This window comes from Piliocolobus tephrosceles, unplaced genomic scaffold (assembly GCF_002776525.5).
Source record: "Piliocolobus tephrosceles isolate RC106 unplaced genomic scaffold, ASM277652v3 unscaffolded_42, whole genome shotgun sequence".
NCBI classification, from domain to species: Eukaryota; Metazoa; Chordata; class Mammalia; order Primates; family Cercopithecidae; genus Piliocolobus; species Piliocolobus tephrosceles.
Genome location: NW_022326531.1, coordinates 1148248 through 1172260, shown reverse-complemented (window position 1 = coordinate 1172260; position 24013 = coordinate 1148248). Strand labels below are relative to the sequence as shown.

The 24013-nt window shown below is 36.5% G+C and overlaps 1 protein-coding gene across 1 annotated transcript in view; it reads right to left on the bottom strand.

Annotated features, from left to right (window-relative positions):
- The window catches only part of LOC111550233 (potassium voltage-gated channel subfamily D member 2), a 488246-nt gene that overhangs the window by 16083 nt on the left and 448150 nt on the right, over positions 1 to 24013 (bottom strand). The window contains exon 2 of the mRNA XM_026454368.1: positions 779 to 941. Coding sequence (XP_026310153.1) covers positions 779 to 941 — 163 coding nt within the window. The remainder of the gene's footprint in view (positions 1 to 778; positions 942 to 24013) is intronic.

The following is a 24013-nucleotide window of genomic DNA, read 5'->3' as shown; positions in this document are numbered from 1 at the left end:
TTTTAATCTTATTATTTATTATTTTTCCCCATTTTATAGTTGAGTGTACACTATGCTTATTCTTGAGGGATTAATTACTTGGCATGAAGTTCAAACAAACGGTAAGCTGCTAGGACGAGAATAAAACTCAGCCCCAGATGATCAGATTACTTCCTGTGTCAACTATGTCAAATATCTGAGACACATTTTGGTGCCCTTTAATAACCCTCATCTACTGGAACCAGCTTGACCCTTGATAGATACAGACTCAGTGAATCAGATCTAGAAATCTGATTTTAATAAAATTTGCCAAGAATCTGTTTCTGATTTTGCTACTGTCATTAGTGCTGTTCATCAAATATTTCTTATTTTCTGCTTCTGGTCCCATAGTAGAATTGTATTTTCCTGCCCACTTCGAAATTAGACACTGCTGTGTGATTTGCTTTGGTTAATGCAATAGACAAGAAAGTGACTCAAACCACTTCCAGGAGGGGCATTAGGAAGCAGTGTGTGATTCATCGTGCCCTTTACTCCTCCTGGAGACTGCAGAAGTACACTGTCAAGATGGACTCTCTACTCTTTGGACAAGTAATGGACTTGTAGCATGATTCAGAAATATTGCTTATTGTTTTAAGCCACTGAGATGTTAGGCTTCTTTTTAGTGTAGAATAACCTACTCGGTCCTGATTGATGCACATACTGACCAATCCAGAGCACTGAGTAACCGTTAAGAACTATTAAAGCTCATTATAAAAAGTGGGAAGTGCTAAACTATGGTTGCATAGAGCTGAATACGCACCTTCTGTGCCCTTCGTTTGTCTGCTCGTTGATTCTGGTGGTAGATACGACTGAAGTTGGATACAATCACCGGAACGGGTAGAGCAATGACCAAGACCCCACTCAGCGAACAGATAGAACCAAAAATCTTCCCTGCTATGGTTTTTGGCACCATGTCACCATACCTGAGTTAAAGAAAAAAAATACATATATTGTTTTAAGTCACAGAAAGACATTTCTACCTGAAACTAAGAATTTTTTGCTTTAAGTCAAATGATTTTTTAGACATGTCTATTTCTACTTTGTGACTACAATATACATGGCTTCAGATGTTAATGTCAGAAATTATAAATATCTGAATATAAAAATTACCTTTCAACCTTGTAGAAAATGATTCTAACATTAAGGAATCTTTTTGATTGGAAAATATGTTAAGTCAGATGATGTAACGATAGCTGTTCAATTTTTCCTTTATACACTGTGACATAGTTCTTTACATTTATTTAATACTCAATAATTCTATGCTGAAATTTATAGTCTGGATAACACAATTTTCCACTTAGTTTTTTTTCAACATTCAATTGGTTATGAAATTTAAGTAGAAAAAGTAGCACATCACATTCCTTTCACCAGATGTCATCATTTAAAAAATAAACTTTTCAAGGACCCCATTAACCTTCACTTGTGAAATCTAATGGCTGTTTCTCCATAAAAATCGAACTCAGTCTCTCATTTGTAGCTTATTAGTTGACTATTCTCTCCTTGAAAGACTCCTTTTATTCTTGGCTTTAGTATTAGCAAATATTCTTATTCTCCCTTCTACCTCATTGGCTACCACTTCTCCATCTTTTTTTCTGCCTCTTTTCCCCTTATCTGATTTCTAAACCTTAGAGTACTTTAGGTCTCAGTCTTCAGTCCTCTTATCTTCTCCATATAAACCCACTTCGTATGTGACTTTGTCCAATCTCATACCTTAAAACTATCTCCATGCAGCTGACACTCTGACTTATAGTGACAGCCATGATGTCTCTCCTGAAAACCAGATTCATATCTCGAGTGGTCTGGTCTGATTATTTCTACCCCTGGATGCCTAAGAACCCATTAAAATTTAAATCAGACAAAATGGAACTCTTATTTACCTAGCTTCCTCTGCCTCTCTCAAATCTTTTCCTCCCACAAGTCTGCCACCTATAATTAAACAGAACCACCACCATGCAGTTGTTCATACTAAAACTGGAAGAGCCATCATCTTAATTGCCAGTGTCAACATTTCATCTTTTAGCTGGTCTTCTTGTCTGTGGGCAAACCAAATTGTATCCCATTCAAGCCTCTTTATGACAATAAACCAAACCATGGTCATTTCTTGCCAGAGCCATAGATATAGCTTCTTACCTGACTCTCCTATCTACATTTACCACTTTACAATTCATACCAACACAGCAGCCAGAATTTTGGTTTTAAAAATGGAGATTAGACTACTGCTATGTTGTTTAAACCCTGAAATGGACTTGAAACTGAAATAAATCCAAACTCCTCAGTTTTGCCTCCAAGGGCCTACCTCATTTAGTTCCTGCCTATATTTTATACCACCTTTCACCAACTCACTGGCCTCTGGCCACACTGGCCATCTGGCCTTCTGTTTCGTGTGCAGCCCCCAGATGGTGATTATTCAGGGTGCCATTTAAATGTCTCCATCCAAGTGATTTTCTGGCCACCTAATTCACAATAGTCTTATTGTTTTCCCTAATCATTCTCTATAACATTTCCTCATTTGATTATCTTCAGAGTACTTATTAACAAGTAACATTTTCTTATTTATTGATCTATTTTTTCACTCCTCATCCACCCTACTGACATTAGAATGTAAACTTGCTAAAGCAGGAGCTGTTCTACTTTGTGTTTCATGAGCATAAGGCCAACTCCTACTTGAATGAATACATTTTCTCTTCTTTACTGATGGAGACCGTCTAAGAGTGCACTCCTGGGGCAGGGGACAAGGAGGAGTTCTTTCCATCTTATTGTTGCAGAAGTTACCCAGCTGTGTCTGAGCTCCAACTATTCCATGCTCATTCTGGGGCTTTGGAGAGCTCAATGTTCAGAGAGTGTAATCCTGAGAGACAGGGCTCAAAGGAACTCACATACTAGAATCCATACTCAAGGGAGTTTAGGAGGACTTGCGGTTATATTGTATCTTGAGAGGTAGCCTAGGCAATAGTCACTCTAACACTGTTTTGTGGGAAAACATATGTGTGTCAATATGGAGATGGAGAGGAATTGGCTGAAGAAAAACTTGAGAGAGACAGAAGGTGATACTATCTAGTGCCACATTTAGTGACCCTATTCTGAGCTCTGGTCTTTTGCATTGAAGACTCAGATACTCATTCCTGTTGGTGTTTGTGGGTGATCGGTAGTTGAGCTAATTTAACATAGCTAAAGTTCCCACAAGGCTTTGGCACCAGAATGACAGTATTAATTTATAGTACAAAAATAATAACCTAAGAACCAGAATGCTGTGTTCATATAAAACATGATCTCCTTCTATCTGGGAAGCTAAATTATAATCTAAAGGTTATGTTAGTGAAGAAACAGTGAAAACTAAAGGAATTTAGAAGATGATTTTTAAAAGTCTTGGGGAAATTCTTACTATAGAGATATGTCAGTGGGATTGGAAGGTCAACTCCTTTTTATACAATGCTGTGTACATATGAGACAAATTATGTATCTGTCACAGTTCCCATTGAATGTCCAGCCATATTTGATACACAGTGTTTTTCCCCTTCACATTGATTACGCAGTAGGCCCCAGAGAAGGCACACACACAGAAACACACACACACGCACGTGCACGTGCGCACACGCACACACACACATACACACGGCTTTTAAAAAAGAGATTTGATTTTTAATAAAAACTCAATTATTTATTATGGCTAAAGAAGACAAGTACTGAGTCCATGTAATTGAAGTAAGCCTTTTAAAATATCAATATATAAAATAGCTAAGTGAATCCATCATATACTTTCTCCTGCCCTTGAAAGATTTTTAAAAGTCATTATTTATTATTTAATTTTTGTATTCTTGGTTCATTATGTCATAGGATAGGCAAGCTCAGAAGAGTTGCAATTATTAGAGAAAATTACGAAAAGTAGGGAGATACACCAGTTTGTTGAAAGGCAGCACATTCACAGTCTAGAAGGATCCATAAGGGAAAAGAGGTTTCAGATACATAAGAGAAGCTTCGTGTCATAAAGCTATGGTAATCAACATAAAACAAAATACTTATTTTTTAGCTCTACCATCTTTGTTTTATAATCCAACATTCCTTCACAACTGAGAAAGCAAAGGTGAGTATTTGCAAGGACTAAGCAGGACTGCAATGATTATGGTGAGAAGACGAAGGGGGCACAAAGTGTTCATCAATGGGTACTTCTCTCACGTTTACACTCTTGGGTAGAGACACAGAGTTTCCTCACATTATAGCCAGTTAGGATGGTCTCCAAGGCTCTGCTGTTGTGAGATAAAGCAGAGGAGATGGTAAGAGAGTATAAGGAAGTAGAACAGGCAGGGGTGCTAAGACAGTCCAGGCTGTCCTGCAAATTCTCATGTAAGGACAGCCTGAGCCCTTGGCTGGTTCCCATGGAACACCAGCTGCCTGTTTCCTCATACTCTTGGTACAATTTACATTACTCCTTCTATCCTTCTCCCTGCTCCCTTTTACCAGTTTAAAGTTGACTGCTGTTGATATTTGTAGTATTTTAAGCATATCTCACTATTTGAATATGTCGGAGAAGAGCAAAAAATATAGTATGATTCATGTCTGTTTTTACACTACTTATTTTGTCTCTCTTCTCATTTAGGAGTGACCTGGAGAAATGAAAATGGGTAATGTTTATCTGCAAACTTGTATTTGAGCATAGAATCTGCTAGGGATGGGATATATCTCATTGGCAAAACCAGCTGCTTTTCTTTGTTTAATAAAATATCTTCTAACTAGTATTCAAACTCATAGCAAGAAGCAAAAATGCATTATACACCTCAGGAATTACATCTCTCTGAAATTCCGTGGAGGAAAGGCTTAGAATAGAAAGCTTATATTGCGAAGTGACACTTACCGTGGTGAAATGATCATTGAAAGCTTAAGTGTTTCTAAAATACTGCCACCTTTTAATGATTATTTATATCCTAGGCAACTTGGTTTCCTGTTGGTACTTTATTACTTACATTCAATATAAAAAAATACATCTCATTTTTCCTGACTCCTTATTTGTAAATTTATGCTAAGCCCAGTAGGATTATTTATTTCATTCTTTCTGTTTTTCTTCAGAATTTTATATTATGTATTCAGTCTTTGAAAAATCATTTCCCAAAAAAAGTTACACCGAAACATGACATATATTGGGGTTTATATTCATATTTTTTCTGTATTTAATAAGATTGACTAAAAGACTACGAGGAGTCCCTAAAGTCTAATAAGATAAAGAATGAATTCACAAAAAAGTAAGAAGGAGGCTGGGTGCGATGGCTCACAGCTATAATCCCAGCACTTTGGGAGGCAGAGACTGGTGGATCACCTGAGGTCAGAAGTTCAAGACTAGCCTGACCAACATGGAGAACCCCCGTCTCTACTACAAATACAGAGTTAGCCAGGCGTGGTGGCACATGTCTGTAATCCTAGCTATTTGGGAGGCTGAGGCAGGAGAATTGCTTCAACCCAGGAGGCAGAGGTTGCAGTGAGCCGAGATTGCGCCATTGCACACCAGCCTGGGTAACAAGAGCGAGACTCCATCTCAAAATTAAAAAAAAAAAAAAAAAAAACAGAAGGAAACAAGAGAATATATCATGAGAGAATAACTATCAAATATTTTAGATAATACAGCAACTTGAACTTTGTTAATTAAAAGGAAACTTTTCTCCATACTACTCTTTCTTTTCTTCTTCTTCTTCTTTTTTTTTTTTGAGACGGAGTCTCACTCTGTTGCCACGCTGGAGTGCAGTGGTGCCATCTCGGCTCACTGCAACCTCTGCCTCCTGGGTTCAAGTAATTCTCGTGCCTCAGCTTCCCAAGTAGCTGGGATTATAGGCACACGCCACCACACCCAGCTAATTCTTGTATTTTTAGTAGAGACAGAGTTTCACCGTGTTGGTCAGGATGGTCTCGATCTCCTGACTTTGTGATCTGTGATCCAAAGATCGGCCTCCCGAAGTGCTGGGGTTACAAGTGTGAGCCACCGTGCCTGGCCCCCCATACTCTTTCTACTCTTCCCCCGCTTCTAAGTTTTCCTTCTTTCTCCTATATTTACTATGTCAGTAGAGCCACCAGTTTCCTTCTGCTCCTTTTTCACCCGGGACATCTGCCAGACCTCATGTTTACCGCTCCCTTTCCTCCTTATATCAGTTAAAAAGGTACAATATGGAACTGCCCTTTGCATAAAAATGTTAATGCTAAATTTGCATACTTCCCAAAAATACTGGCTAAAATTGTATATTTTGCCAAATATTGAAGATTATTTTGGATGGAAGACCAATTCCTCAGAAGAGATTTAATTTTTGGCTATTAAATATTTCAGTCTCAAATATTATCGAAAAGTTTCATGCAAAGTTCTTGAATTCTGGCATGCACTCTACTTAATGCTAAATCTGGTGAAAACTGATTAATTCAGGCAGACAATGCATCCATTCATCCATCTATCCATCTTCCTATTTATCAAGTAATATTGATAGATTGAAAATGTACATAATTTTAAAACATAATTCATTATAAACCAAATTTCATTGATATCTTACTACATTTTTCCCTGTTTAGTATTTCTTCAGAAGTTGCATGACTAAAGTGTGGCTGTCTTTATATCTCAAATGGAGAAATATTTCCCTGAATTTTCTTACACCATCTTCAAACAGTACTGTTAGCTTCCTAGTCCTATTCACATAGTTTGTATTTTTTTCTCTTTTTATTTGATGGGTATAATAGTATGTTCATTTGATAGAGTACAAATGTAATATAAGGCAAATCTCCACAGCTAATGCACGACTTTCCACCTCTGAAATTATGTCCCACACATACTAAAAGAGAAAACAAAAGTCATGTAATTGATAAATAATCATGAAGATAGAAGATATCCTTGTACAACAGGAAGAAAATGCTGATTTTAAAATAAACCTTGATGCTTACTGTAACTCAATCTCTCACATTCTCTTTTTCATTTTTTACAAGGAAAAATTGTAAATTACTAGGTATAAGGAATAGAACGAATGAACAGATCCTGTGCAGGTGCCCAGAAGTTCAGGAGCATTCTGTACATTGTGTAGGGCAGTTGCTGATTCAAAAAACGCTGCATTTCAACGACTACAATAATTAAAATAAACTCATATGGGACATGAATCAGTATTTGGAGTGTAAGTATTTGAAAAGCAGGTATCCTTTAAAAAGTTAGATGAAACTAAGTCACGTATATAACATCCTGGTGAAAGCCGTTAGTTGATTATGTGTGTACATCTATGTGCATTTAAATTATTGATGTATCCCTTGAATTTTTCTCTTTGACCAGAGTGTTAGTCTGAGAGGTCTAAGAAACAATTTATTCCGACCTGGAATCTGGATCACTTTGTAACTAGTAATTCTACCCCTTAGGGTGAGTATCTATGTTATTCATGGATTTTCTGCCATCAGCTTGATATTCTAGAAGGATCACAGTTTGATGGATGATTTTTATAGTAGCTGTAATGTTTGCAAATAGCAAATGACCTTTTTTTTTGAGTGTTGTTACATAACACCTGCTTGTGGTATTGAACTTGTTTGCCAGAGGGACTCTGGTATTACTTCACAATAGGCAGAATTCTCTTTGACATTTTAAAATTGATATTTGCCTAAAAAGTTGCCTTGATTTTGTCTCCACCTCTCTTGCCTGGAGGATCAATTCCTATACGATCTCACCTCTGCAGGAAAGCCCAAGAACATATTTTTTTGGATCACCTAACGTAATACAGTTGTTTAAAGTACTCTGTGTTATTTCTTGTTTCAGCCAAATTATGAGCTACTGTTCTTTTAATAGTGTATTTAAAACAATCTCCACTGTTCAGAGCGTTAATAATCTTAATTAGAGCCCACTAAATGAAAGCGGAAACTAGAGGATTCCACACCCTAATTAGAGATTTTTACCTTGGAGTCTATGCACTTTCAAGGAATGCGTGGATAAATTCAAGGGAGTCAGGGAACTCCATGATACTACATGTTTTCATAGCGTTTTCATGAAAAGTGTTTTCACAGCTATTATTAAATTATCCAAAGTGTTACAGGCCAAATAATGTTTAAAACTCTTAATTTGAATACTTAAGATACTTATGGGAATATCAATGTTAAATATTGTCAACATAAAGAGTCTGAACTCACAATGCACGAAGGAATTGCTGAAAAATATCAGCATTATTTTATAATTGCAGAAATACCGAATACCCACAAGGGGGCATAAAAACCTAAATGAAAGTTTGGAAACAAACCAGGTCTTTGCTGGTTTTCACAAGCTGAGAGCGAGAAAAGTATTTCCAGTAAATTGCCTGTACCGATTCCTTATCTTTGCCTGCACACATGCAATATTTAGGATATATTTTGGGCATCTTATTCCTCTGGAAATAGTTGACCCATACCCCACAAATTTCATACATTATCTATTTTCAAGTTATTTCCAAAAAGATGCAAAAATAATTTTGACAGCATTTTGTGTTTCTTTTACAAAGGTAAGTAATTTTCTGTAATGCTACATATCGCTAAGGCACAATTTTAAATAAGAAACCCTTAACTAGGACCCTTAGTGTGAAAATTACGTGAAATTAAAGGATTAAGTTTTGTGTATAGAAAAGAAAAAATCAAGGAAAGAACTAAGATGATTTTAGCACATCTACTCAACATTCTCAACATTTATACATTAAACCCTTAATGTGAGATTTCAGTAGAGCTTACTGACTGCGTTCTTTAGCTGTGCTTTTTTTAAAAAAACAAATTCTTTCCTGTTTCCTATTTTTTTCCTCTTGCTTTTAGCCTCTTATATGATTATGGGAAGGCTTTAAAGGTTATAAATGGAACATGTGATTTTGACCTAACATCCTAATGAAGTGTTTTTTACCTAAATGAATGCCACGAGTAAAAGACTATATAGTCTCCTTTACAGAATATTTTATTTTCAAAGTATGCTTTTCAGAGCCATGTTTTTAACACTTTATTCTTCATTTTCCGAAATTATGATTTTTAAAGAAGTTATGAAAATAGATGTACAACTGATTACTGAGAGGTACACATTAAAAACAAACAAAAAACCCACTAGGGACTGGCTTTCCCAGCTGTGGAGCCACCGGAAATATTTTCCTCTGCTTTGAGTTCCTACTCTTTGTTGCCTGGAGCTATCCTTTCACTCTCACATATCTGTGAGTCTGGTCATGTCATTCTCCTGCATAAAAGTCTTCAGTGTCTCTCCATCACCTGCAGGAAAAAGCCAAGCTCCTTAGCATGATAACCACAGCTCTTTATGACTTGGCCACCTCATCCTCCACTGCTCACCCACATACACCCCACATTCTCACTGGAACAAATAACTTTCTATTACTGGAATGTACTATGTCTTTCCATTTCTGTATGTCTTGTAATACTGTTCTTTCCAGAATATTCCTCTTGGCACTCCTACTGCATAAATCCTTTGGGTAATTTCCAATTTACATTGATGAAGCTCAAATGTCAATTCTTATTTAAAAACTTCCTGACAATTTTATCTCTATCCAATAAGATTATCCACTCTCCCTTTGCTATGCCTTCAATGCTACTTGCAACTGAGAGAGCAGAATTAGATTTTTACAGGCTGATCTTCTCTTGCTAGATCATGAATTCGCTGAGGTCAAGGATCATGTCATTGTTTTAAACCCAGGTCTAGCACAGACCTTATCCAGTGCTGAGCAAATAATTGGAAGTCAATAAATATTTATTGCTTAAATAAATCCTTCAGGGAAAGGTCTGATGGTAAACAATATATACGGCAGGGAGCGAGGGGAGATACAGGTCTCCTCCTCTTTTGTTCTGAACCAGATTTCTTATTAGTCCCCAGGTCCAGCACCATGTCACCACCTCAATTTTTCCAAATTTCTCTCCAATACTTAGACAAAATGCCCAGCATAACCTGGTTCTACACTGTTTATGCTTCCTGCTTTTTATACTCAGAGAAATCCATTTTTAACCTAGATGATTTAAAATGAAAATAGAAGTGGTGAGACCTGCAACCTTTCCACTTTTCTACCTGTTTTCCATGGTTACATACTTAACAAACATGAATCTATAAATCTGGCAAGAATTTGTTGATTTTAATTTTAATTTTTTAACGAGATGAGGTCTCACTATGTTGCCCAGACTGGAGTGCAGTGGCTGTTGGCAGGTATAGCCATAGTGTACTACAGCCTAGAACTTCTGGACTCAAGGGAACCTTCAGCCTCAGCCTCCAGCGTAGCTGGGATGATAGGCATGCACCGCCATGCTCAGCTTGGCCATAATTTTAAAATACAAATAACTCCAACTTGGCAGATTTTGTCCTCTCAAATATCCAGCAATTTGAACAAATATAGACTCTGTTCTCTGAATCTCACCATCAACCTGTGAAATGGCTGAATTGTTCCATAACCATCTATTCTTCTGTTGGCTGCTACTAATCTTAGATAGTGAGCACTGGCAATTATCTGAAAATTCCATCACGTGGTAGTTATTTTTCTTAACAAGATCCTCTTGGCTAAACCTTGTGAGTATATTGAGGGAGGTATGTTTGTCTTCCAATAGAAAAAAAAAAAATTAGTACATCAAGTAAATCAAAGTCCCAGTGAATGCCTGATCATTTTGGCTTTGGGCTGACGTCACCAGCTTCCCTAAGATGCATGTTTTGGTTTTCCATCCCAAGAGGTTTCATCTTCAACACTCTCAGGGCTGCTTTCACTCCAGGGACTTTCTTCAGTTACCTGCGGCTGTTGCTTCCATCTCTTCCTGGGCTTTGAAAGGTAACTGTGTTGGATGAAACTCCCCATGGTGCATGGTTCCAGTCACTGCTGCTGCCCTGCAGGCTGTCACCCAAGGAGCCAAATTCCTTGCTCAGAGACAAATCCCCACTTTGACAGGGTTGTTGATAAGCCTGTTTTCTTATAACCAGCCAACACTCTCACTTGCTGACACCCCTGAAACTGTGCATTGCTTACAACCTATTCAAAGACTCCTAAGTGCCTGTGCCAGGGGAAGATAGAGAAGCTGGTCCCCAGGTGTATGCCTGTAGTTCCAGTCTTAGGGGAGAATGTCAGTTAGGCAGCCTTAAAGCAAGAAGTGCAGCTATTTAATTTGATTTTTTTCCCCATCTGAGTTTACACAGCCTAAAATCCATTAGCTATTAGAGGTCTCATGGCATTTTTAAGTTGTATTTACCTATTTTATTTTTGACTGTGCTTTTAAAATTACTATGGATTATCCAGTAATGACCTAATACATACCTTATTTCTAATTCTGCCCAAGAAGGTCTGATAATTTTGCCACCTGTTATCTACTCCTTAAGTGTTACAGAAAAGAATGCACAAAATTCTAAATACCTGGGAGATAAGACTTGACCTCTTTATTGGGGCAGAGAATTAGGCTCCTTTTTGGCAGCAGCAGTGTCCAACTGAGATGATGGCACTGTGAGTACAAGTTGTGTCCCTCCTGGTGGGTCTGGCCATACCCATATTATTCCTGTTCCCAAATACTTGTCATGATCTAATGGCTGTTCTGTGAAAGCCCTGGTGTTCTCACTCAACTGACCACTCCAGGTAGGGCCTGGGCTCCTCCTGTCCTGTGTTGGAAGCACAGGACCAGTTTGGAGTTTACCAACATAGGGCCATTTCTTACACCTTGTGTATTAGTCTGTTTTCACGCTGCTAATAAAGACATACCTGAGACTGGACAATTTATAAAGGAAGGAGGTTTAATTGACTCACAGTTCCACCTGGCTAGAGAGGTCTCACAATCATGGAGGAAGACGAAGCAAGAGCAAAGGGACATCTTACATGGCAGCTGGCAAAGGGAGAGTGAGGGCCAAGTGAAAGGGGAAACCCCTTATAAAATCGTCAGTTGTCTAGAGACTTATTTACTACCATGAGAACAGTATGGAGGAAACGGACCCTATGATTCAGTTATCTCCTACTGGGTCCCTCCCACAACATGTGGGAATTATGGGAGCTACAATTCAAGATGAGATTTGGGTGGGGACATAGCCAAACCATATCATCTTGTTTCTTCTTTATGTGTGCACTTCTCTGCTTAGTCACTAACCAGGGACTTCTTCCCTGCTAAGATTCCAAAGTTCTTTAAGTATAAATAATTTAATATGATGATGCTTCATGTAAATAGTCACAGCTGTTTAAATATAAAAGGAGATGAGATAAGAGAAAATGTGATTTAACCTCCCAAAGACAGCCAGGCACTTCCACTAAAATTCTAGTGCTCAATTTAACCTAGAAAGTTTCTATATCCTTAAACAAACTTTGTTTTTGATGAGAATCTGGGAACTTAGGCTTACATTAGATATGTTTTAGAAGAAAGATTCTATTCCAATCAATGTGAGACAAACTTATTTCCTAAAATTAAATGAGTATAATTTATGGATTTGTGTTTGGATTATTTTGCCTCTTCTAAGGAGATTAAAGCACCAATTGAATGGTCATTCTTCTTATTACCTATACAAACTAAGGCATATCCAGAAAAAATATATACATGAAAAGGATCTTAAAAAATCCATGACTCTACTTCTATAGTTCTTCTTCGTCAGAATTCTGTATGAATATGCTCTGTGGTTATATTCTTACTCTATCTAGTTAAGAAAAATCAACAACACAAAACAAAAAGATGACCCCAAAAGTACACCTGCTTAAACATAAACCAACTGAAAAGAACTTTCCATAAAAATTATTTCCATCAGGTTTCATTTTAAGGAGAAAGAGGAAACAAATTTTGTGAAAATATGTTGATACTAGAAAACTTTTTAAAAAATGCAGCATATATCCCACATTCTAAGTACATTAAATGCATACTTTCTTATATCTCTTTGTATGCTCCTCTCTTCACTTAATTTTCTGGAAATGAGGTTGGATTGTGAACAGAGTACCTTACTTTTAAAATAGTATTGCTCATATTCAGGGTCTAAGCAGACAAATAAAAATCACATCAAGTGTTTACAACAGAATGGACTAAGTGAAGAAAATTCTCATCACAAAAGATAACCCAGGAATTAGCAACAGCAGGAAGCCGCCATCAGCAAGAGGCTGCAGGGCAAAGGGAGGAGGAAGTTTTTCAGTTTTAGGGCAGAGTGTCATGGAGGCTGGAACTTTCTTTCAAAGACTGCATTGAAACAGTCTTTCAATGCAGAAAATACTAGATCCACAAAGTAGGGTGAGCAACTGCCTTAGAAGATGCAAAGAAAGAGGAGAAATACACTGACTCCTTCCCCAGCCCCTCTCCAATCTCCTGCCAGTGCTTTCCACTGGCGCAACTGGTAGGAAACCAGACGACCAGCCAGCTTGGAAGATGCAGCCTGCTGGCATCTGGATCGCTAGTGAGAGGCATAACCAAACAGGAACCCAGGGCTTTTTCACCTAAAGCTATGCTCTGCCTACCTTACCACAGCTCACTACAAAGATCCACCCTGGTTCCAAAACATTATGGACCAGATGCAGAGCTGTTATACTGTTGTTTGTCTCCAGCCCCGCCCCCTCCCAAAAGCAGAAAATTGCATTTTATCCAGATTGGAAACACAGTAGTGAGACTGATGGGAAGCAGTTTCCTGTGTCATGTCACTCTGTGTTTTGAATGATCATGAGCAAATCAGACTTACTATGTTAAAAACTAAGGGTAAGATGGACCATCTTCTAGGGTAGGCTTGAAGCTTTTTAGTTTCTGTCAAAGCTGTGCATTTCAATCCACTGAAAATGGAGAACAAACTAAAGAACCAAAGTATCTCTTTTGACAGAGTGAGAAAAAAAGTGTTAAACGAGGGAACATTATAAAGATGTAAATTAGATCTGATTATTGTAAAATGTTCTACTTGTATGAAATGGGCACAATGTGTAATGAAAGCTGGTCCCTGGGGCTTCCAAGCCTCATGGTGACTAAGTGTTGGCAAGAAGCTCTTAATTAGAATAAACCATTTCAGAGTTAAATCCTTCAACGGATCTCTGAAAATGCCATCAGTAATAAATTAAAGCCATATTTTAAGGGCAGGTGAATAAATGTAAAACCAAGTTGCGTTTAAAAATGAATACAATTCCAAGTTCAATTGCTCATGAGTCTTTTTTGTTGCAGGAGTTTTTGTTTTGCTTGTTGTTTTATTGTGGTGGTTTTTTTTTATCATGCTAATGAAAGTCTATAGCTAAACATGTCACAGCCTGGCTGTTAGTTATAAATTTAAATAAAGAAAAATATTCTTGTGTTTAAAGGAGATTATAAGATTACAGATGAGAGTTTTGGCAATAAAATGGAAATGTACAATGTGTGCTTTAAATTAAACACAAGAAAGAACATAGTGATTCCATTATAGGTGTCATTACGTGAGTAGCTAGACTACTCTTATAGAATTTGTTTGACAACTTGATGTTTCTACCACTAATAAGGGGTTATGATAATAATTTATTTGTAGTTGTAAAAGTCTATTAGGGTTTTCACGACTTCACTAACCTCTGAGAGCAGTCGCTACGTGATAAATGGTGGTTGATTTTCATTAGGAGAAAACAAAGCTAAAACTTGAAACAGCAGAAGCGCGTTCCCTGAAACATTTGGTAGTGGTTTTATAAATACAAATACAATTGTCTGGTTAGATAAGAACACTTAAATTCGTGAACTTCCACATATAAAAGTGAAAAATAAGTTAAAGCAAATGGTAAAAGCTAAAAGCAAATAATCCTCTCAAATATATTTTTCTTTCTTCTTTCTCCTTCCCTTCTTTCCTCCCTCAAAACTGTATCTAGTTTCTGTAGTGAGTTGGAAACTTTGGTGCTGATCACAAATTGAACACTTGGTTCAATTTATTGAACCACCCCAAAAGGATCTTCCAGTGAAGGAAAGAAGTTAGAGTAATAAACAAATAAGTGAACTTTCATGATCTCAGCTTTCTAAATATTTTGATGTATTTTGTTCTACTTTCCAGACAACCAAGGCTATTGTTTACATTCCCTGCTCTATGGGATCTAACTCCTCCTGAAAACAATTGTTAATTATCTCATTTATGTCTCTGCTATTCACCGTAAAGAGGAATGCCCCAATGGCTTACTCTCTTCAAGCCTAAGTGAATCTCTTTCTCCTCTCGATTGTTTCCAAATTATTTTTTTAAGTGTTGTAAATAATGTGATTCGAGTGCCTGAGCTGTTCCTAATATGCCCATTTAGAGCACTCTTTTTGTAAAAGGCAAGCAAGTTGGCAAACATTTTAGGCTTTGCAGAATGGCACTGCCTCTGTCACAACTACTCGACTTTACTTTTGTAATGCAAAAACAAGCCTAGATAATCCATAAATGAACAAGAGTCACTGTAATCCAATCAAACGTTATGGAGGGACACTGAAATTTGATTTTTATACTAATTTTGCATGTCAAGAAATATGATATTTCCTAACCATTTAAATATGCAAACACTCTTCTATGCCTGTAAGCAGTACAAAAACAGGAGATGGGCCACATTTGACCTGTGGGCCATATGTAGTTGGCCAAACTCTGGCTTTGAAGGAAAAATCATTGTGTAATTAACTCATTTTGGAAAGGTTACGTGTTGTGCTGTTTCTTCTAGAAGAGTTTGAAACCACTCAACAAAACATTGATATTGTAAAATGTATTTCTTCAAACATTTCATGCTTCTCGACTTTAGGAAATACATCTTTGGGGGAAGTGAAAAGAGGCACCTCTGACTCTTAGCGCATCTGCCTCTTTCCTATCACTGCCCCTCTCCACCATTACTGGATGCCTTCCATTAACAGGTGGACAGAAGATGAAAGGGAGAATGAGCTGACTGCCCTGGTTGCTGTCTACCACTTATGTAATATTGGTGCAGGGGGGAGAAGGGAGAAGGTATTATGCTCCAAACACTGTGCTAAGTGTGGAAAGGCACAAATTAACAGCAGCAGTCACTGCTGTTAGTGACCTCTAGGAGAGAGAGACAAACAGAAAATAACATTTGAGAGTAATAACTGCAATAATATAAATGATGGTAGGATTCCTTGGGAATTGAGTGTACTTGTGAAATACTTCCATAAGGAGGCAAGATTTGAACTGAATCTAGAGGAACAAAAAGAAGTTAGCCAAGCAGTAAATAGAAGAGATGTGGTTTTTTAAGAGGTGTCCAGGCAGCTCCCAGCTGCAGGATAATCTTACAAGTAGGTGGAGTAAGTTGCTGTCTATGACGATACTGAGATGGTTTGCTTTCAACTCCATGTCTCAAATGCCTACCTGTATTACATAAATTCCACAGAGACTAATTCTGCCTAAGAATTCTTGTCTTTGTTAAAGTCGCAGTAGTCCTCTCTTATCTACTGTTTTGCTTTCCATAATTCCAGCTACTCAGTGTCAACTGTGGTTCAAAAACATCGAATGGAAAATTCCAGAAGTAAACAATTCATAAGTTTTAAAGGACGTGCACTTTTAAATAGAATGATGAAATGTCGCTCTGCCCTACTTGTTCTGCCTGAATAATGAATTAACCTTCTATCCTGTGTATCCACACTATATACTCTACCTGCTCTACCTGCCCAGTAGTCATCGACATTGTCTGCTCCTGACATCAAACCATTGACATAGTCATGGTTCCATGATCCAGGATCACTGGAAGCATTTGATCCTCCTTCTGATGACTGCTAGAAGGTCAATAGTATCCTAATGCTAAGTCACAATGCCTGTGTTAGTCACCTCATTTCATCTCATGATGTAGGCATTTTATCATCTCACATCATCGCTTGAGGAAGAAGAGTAGAGTATAATGAGATATTATGAGGGAGAAAAACCATGTTTGCTAAAACATATAGTTACAATTTTTCTATTTCATTATTAATTATTGTTATTAATCTTTTACTGTGCCCAACTTATAAATTAAACTTTATCATAGATATATATGTATAGAAAGAAACAGAATATATTGAGTTCAGTACCATCCTTGGATTGAGGCATCCACTGGAGATCTTGGAGCATATCTCCCTCAGATAATGGGGGACTGCTGTATTCCTGAGAATTGTAGCACATTAAGACTTTGAATTCATACAGGCATCTCTCTGGGATTAAATATGTATATCAAATTATTTCTTGAAGACAGGTTTTCATTGGGAGAGACTGAAGAGCAGTCACATTTAGAGAAGGGAAAAGGGCCTAGAAATGAAGACTGTGGCACTGAAATCCAAACTTAGGCTATTGAAAAGTTTTAGCCAGGGCTGGTTATGCCTAGAAAAAGCTTTTATTTTTCTTCTTCGTGAACTGATTTTTTAAAAGGGGTATTTGTTTGTCTAGCAAGAGTGAAAGGAGCCAGCCATTATGCCTTAGAGACCCTGTATTGATCTCAGCAGACAAACCACTAAATAGGACTTGACTGCTACACAATGGAGGATTAATTCTCCTTTCCGCACAAGCCTACAGTGGGCTTGTCAATATGCATTTGTGAGAACTCCCTCTGTGTGGAGAAGAGAGCAAATAACCTAATCAACAGATGAATGTAGGAAAGTCATAAGTGGCCAATTTTTTCCTTAAATTAAACTCTATGAAATAAAATCAGAAAAAGCAATTTTTATATAACTTTCTAATTTTATTCATTTTTTGGATTTACTGCTTATACATAGTATACTGCTAATTATTTTATAGTTTAGAAGGAATAAAATGTGGAAAAAAAGCTTTTCCTTTACCTTAGTGAGGCTTTCTTATTGAAACATGCCAAAAGATTATGGAAGATTTGACACAAGAGTGAAGCTAGGTAATTATGAACTCTTGCTAGCCTAGAAATATGATAATCTTAAGTAGAATTTGGCTTAGCTTTACTGAGTGGAAAAGTAAAAATGTTCTCTTAGCTAATTATTTTGTCTGAGTGAACCTGAACAAAAATTTCACATTAAAAAAAGAAGTAATTGTCTTTTTAACTTGATTGTTTAGGTACTGATACAAGTTAAACTCCCTTGTTTGTAATTAATGAAACAAGTCAAACAAGTCTACAGGTGGTTCTCAGGAAAGAGTAGAGAACTCACATGGGAAGCTGCATGTTGCCTTTAATATCAAGCCAGAAAATATTTTGAGTCCTATAAAGTGTTGTCACTCTATACCTACTAAAAACATACTGCCATTAATTAAAAAGGATGTAGAACTGTGGTGATGTGTTAACTTTAAGATCTTTATCTTTCTCCTGATATGTGTGATGTACTGTTCAGTAGTGGGATGGCTAGGTTGAATAACTTCTCAATTTTTTTGCTCAAAAACCAACATGATTTTGCAATAACAGTAATTCTAGGGTCCTAACATAATGACTTTGAAAATAAATGTAATGCTTTTGTTTTAGCTGTGTTTATGCCTTTACTTACGGAACACCCACCCTTCACATGTAATATCTTCTGAGAGCAGGAGAATCTCATTATCATGGAGTAATGGATGCAGATAAGAAGAACACCCAGAAGTTGTTATTAACATGAAGTAAATAGGTTAGTGTAGCAATATTTCCTATTCTTTGGTAGATTGAATATTTAAAGCCTAAGTAGTATTAGAAGGGCAGTACTCCCCTTGATCAATGACTTACCTTACGTGGTTACACAACTATAATATATTTTTTCCAGAATTAATCTTAACATTTCTAAAAAGAAAAACAAAAATCTTGGGGATGACAGACACAGTCTTACTGTAAAACCCGTGCCAAATCCTTGCCATGTGCAAGCAGAAAGATGTGAGTCATCCAAAGTAACTGCCTTTACCAGCCAAGAGTCTCTTTAATCAATTTTGATTAGCAAAGGCTGTACTCTTTCTCTAATGCTCCAGAAGGTGAATGCCAAGGGAAGTCAGAGAAATGAGTGAGAGGTATACTTAGGGTATTCGGTCTACACTATCTTTAGAATGTAAGTGCTTGATTCTCAATCATTGATTTCTGATATCCCACTATGTTTAATATTTCAACAAGTTATTCTGTGATTTAAATTTTACTTAATTAACTTGAAAAGTGTGTGTGTAATATATATACCTGATACAACTAAATTTCAGTTTAGCTAAAGATAACAGGATCATTTGAATGGCAGTTTTATGTGGAGGCACTTATATATATAAAGTGTTCTGTTATCTAATTAGGAATGGGTGCATGTTATAAAATGAAAACAAGAAAAGAAGGATGTCTTGACTCCCAAAGGATAGGAATAGCTACTGTAAAGAGATTTTCTAATTTTATGTTCTTTTTCATTATGCCATTGTCACCCCAGGGGAAGGTAAATGACAAAAATATTAAATGTGAGAAAAGAATATAACACAGAAAGAGCAGATATCTGAATATTGCTGATTTTTTATTATTCTAAATTAATACATAATGCTGAAAAAACTGCAAAGATTTGTTGTTTCTGTGGAGAGATATTTGCAAACACGATATTGGCTCATTCTGTAATACTCATTCATACAAAGTAATCTACGAATTATAGCTGAATGCTTTTTATATGTTAGTTTCATTGTGTTCTATACAACCAACTTATTTTTACTTGCACAATCAGATAGGAGCAGTAATTTTTTTTTGCAAAACTGGTCATCTAAAGAAAGGTTTATCTCACCAACTTTAGCTGGTAAATTAAAATTTCCAATGATTGAACATCTTAGTAGTATTCTCAATGGAAGCATATAAAATGACTTTTCGTTAGGAAGAAAATAAGCGAGCTTCTTAAGGGAGACTGAGGCATTGTAGAACTGAATTATATAGCAAATGTTTGATTTTCTTATATTAATTGTATATCGATTATCATTAGAGATTAAATAATAATTGATGTGATCAACTGAGCACTGTAAAAGATATGGTATCCTCCAGCGAGGAAAATATTTCTTTACTCATTAGTCCTTCTTGAATAAATTATTGCAAAGAGAAAAATGTTTATCATAAAGTCAATATTATTACTGAGCTTATTCGTATCTGCTATATCTGAATTTGCTTCTCATATTCTAGAAAAATTAAGCCAAACCAAAACAAGACTAGTATGTCAAAACAATCCAGAATTTCCAAAGTCCATACCCTCACATTTAGGACTAACTCACATAGCTAATATCACAGCCAATCCTCTCAATGACAATGAGATCTACAAGCCCCAGCTCTTACTTCAGTTTGCTTCAGGAAAAATCTGATACAACTAAATTTCAGATTAGCAAAAGATAACAGGATCATTTGAATGGCGGTTTTATGTGGAGGCACTTGTCACTATTCATGTCCACCTCTGATGTCATATTTGCCCAGATTTATGCCCTGCTTGAATTTTGCTAAGAAAAGGAGCCTACTGCTACTGATTGCCAAACACTAGAGTAGCTCCTTCTTACTGTTTCACAGTTGATGACGTTTTATTTGAAGAAACATGACTGTAAGTTTTTCTCATTTGGCAAGACATGAAATCAGAAGCTAGATTATTGAGTGCAATGTCACATGGCTAGCAGGAGACAGAGCAAGTTCAGCTCTGTCTCCTGCTAGCCATGTGACATTGTCTCAGCTCTGTCTCCTGCTAGCCATGTGACATTGTACTCAATAATGTAACTGCTTTAAGATGGCTTCCTATGTGTAAAACGTGGAGATATGAATATTCACTTCCTACTTCCTAGTTCGTGATGGAGATTATTACACCAAAGTGTCCTATTCAGATCCAGGCGGACTCTGCTCTTGGAGGCTCAGTTGGTGCATGAAGGTTCATAGACTTCCTAGGAGCTTCTCTTATAAAGGGCTGAAATTTAGTCCTCCTTAGCTAAACAATAAATAACATTTATTGGACACTATTCTAAGAACCTTACATAGAAAAATACATTTATAATAAGTTTGTAACCCCACAATGATGTGGGTATTAACATTATACCTTTATTACAGGTAAGGGAAAGGATGCTTAGCAAGGCTAAATTCTTGCAGGGATAATCACAGGAGAGGTGACAAGGGCTATGTGGGCATGACCTCACATTTTTAAAAGAGCTGACATGCAGTCTTACGATCCTATTTATAAATAAGACCACATCTACAGGTGTTGTGCATGCTTGTTAATGGCAGAGCTTAAATCGTACCCAGGCATTCTGGACCTTGCAGATGAAAATAAAAGTCTTTCAAGAAGGAAATTGGAATAGATTACACATTTGTTCAGATAATTTAGGCTGAGACATCACTTCAGAAACCTGTAGGTGATTTTTGAACTTCTAATTTAAGATTACTATTTCTTTTCGTCTCCTTCTATTTTAAAACCAAATAACATTTACTCTCTTAGGTGGAAATGTTTTGCACTTTTCACTATGGACTTTTCTTTGTTTTCCTTATCTATTAGTCTTTTTTTCATTTGTATTCCTCTTACACTACAAAACTAAATCAAAAAGTACATTTCAGGCCAGGTGCAGTGGCTCACACCTATAATCCCAGCACTTTGGGAGGCCAAGGCAGGTGGATCACCTGAGGTCAGGAGTTCGAGATCAGCCTAACCAACATGGTGAAACCCTGCCTCTACCAAAAAAAAAAAAAAAGAAAAAAAGAAAAAAAAAATGCTGGGCGTGGTAGTGGGCACCTGTAATCCCAGCTACTTGGGAAGCTGAGGCAGGAAAATCGCTTGAACTGGAGAGGCAGAGGTTGCAGTGAGCCAAGATCACGCCACTGCACTCCAGCCTGGGTGACAGAGCGAGACTCCATCTCAAAAAAAGCCAAAAACCAAAAAACAAACAAACAAAAAACCATTTCAGACATCCAAAATTCAAAGAAAACCCACCAAATAGAAGTTTTAAGGAATTAAATAGACTCCTCAGACACAAGTAAGGATTAGGCCTACTATGATAAAAAAAAAAAAAGAAAAAAAAGCTTTCTTATTTCAGTGCTTTTGTGGTTCATGTTGACAGAAGGTGGGACAAGGAACATCAGTTAGGACCGATCATGTCAGCTTCTCTTCATCTTTTAAATTGGGAGGAAGCACCTGAGACATCAACTATTGAATGAAGCTTAGTACTCACCTTAATTTTCCTTTAAATTATTTAGTCTTTGTTACACAATAAGCTCTTTTACTATTCACTTTAGTTGGTGTATTTTGATTTGTTCATTTATTGATTTGCCTGATTATCACCTGGTATTTAAATAAATTATGATTCTAACTATAAATACAGACTTTGGTGAACCCTTACACTAAAATGAGCAAAAATAAAAAATAAACTCACTCTTAGAAATCATTTATGAACTGCTGTTTCTCAGAAACTGAAGTCTCAAGGAATAGAACCAGAATATTCTATCAACTAAACCTGAAAAGAACCTCTATAAATTACAAAAACTAAAGTATTTTACTTCTTTGTAAAGAAATACAAATAGTTAATGTCAAGTCTTCTATTACAAGAAAGGGTATTTCCTCATGTGATTCAGTGTAGGGAGCCCTCTGGGTCCTCTTTCTAGCTTGACATTCTCCATCGCCTATTTGGTTCTACTTGTTTTCATAAGGGAATATAATATCGTTTAACGTGGGCCTCTAGAATTTCTTAAGTTTGAAAAAGGTCATCTTCATAGCTATCAGATGTTAAACTGTTTTAAGCATCTTTGTAAAGGGAATGCAAGTCATCGCAAATACAATGTTGAATTCACTGCTTTGCACATACTAATCTTCGGTTTTACTGAATAAATAATAAATATTATATAGAATGCAGAATATAAACTCAGAAATCTAAATGTGTATGAGGACTGTACTGATGAAATCTGTATCTTTGAATTTTTGATTGAATGCTAAATTCAGTGTCCTTATGTGAGATCTGACATCTCTCAGATAATTCACAAATCTACTTTGTCATCTTTTATTTATGTTTATATTATGTAATATAAATGTATGTAAAATACATATCATCTACATTTCATATTTTTGTATCATATGTATAGTTCTAATTGTAATGTAGTTTAAGAAAATACAATTGTATATTTTATATCACCAAATACATTGTAGAAGAAAGGTAGAAAATATATAAGAAACAATGTATATAGAATAAAAAATGTGTAACCAAGGGCAAAAGAATATACTGGAGCTAAATGACTAATGAAAATTATAAAAAAGATATAATAGTTCTAGTTTGGTCAAAGCATACAGATATTATCTTTGGCTCTAGTGTGTTTATTGAAAATGAATTGGTATGAATGCATGCTTTGCCAGTCCTGGGTGCAAATTATAATGCTGCTATTGATTAGCTATGTGAGTTCCTTAACGTTTATAAGACTAGGTTTTCTCATCTGTTAAACAGACCTAAAAACTTGTTTAATTTTTTTAATACAATCTAAGTATCAACTTTAGATTGGCTCCTCAGGCCAAGACAATTCCAAACTGTGATGGTAAATAAGATCAACTTTGGTATAATTGCTAGAACATATGCCTTCTGAACTGGGATTATGTCAGGAGAAACCGGGGAAAAAATGGAAAATGAACCCAGACTCAAAGAACAGTGAAGATACTGACCTTGTTTATGATTGTCTCATTCTTCAAAAGAGGCTGAAGAGTACAAGGTTCTTCTCCTGACTAAAATATTTGCAGCTATATGATTGTATAATTCAGCTTTTGTTCAATTTCAATAATGAAGTGGGGAAGAAAATATAGCTGCACTAAATTACCTGCTCCCTGCACAGATTTGAATATTTAATAGCTCAATCAATGGCAAAGCAATTATAAATGTCTGCAAATAAAAATAATTCCTTGTTCCTGGTGTGCAAACATATGTATCTGCCTCCTTTGCCAGTTACAATAAAAGTTTGAAAAGCGACTTGGGAACTACTTGTCATCCTTCATTGTACTCATAGTGTACTGAAATCAAGTATCTTTATCTTGGTAAAATATGACTCATTACTGCGGGAGTTTGGATACAGTGTCACTAGGCACAAAGCAGTAAGATGCATTAGATTGTGAATGTATACAGGGCCAGCTTCGTGGGTGTGTAAGCTCATAAAGGTCTCATGCTTGGTTTAATGGTTTGCTGTTGCTGTCTGGAAAATTCTTACTTTTATTTTTGAGCTTGTGTTTTGCAAGTGAAATGCAATGGGACAATGGAGTATGGGCATAA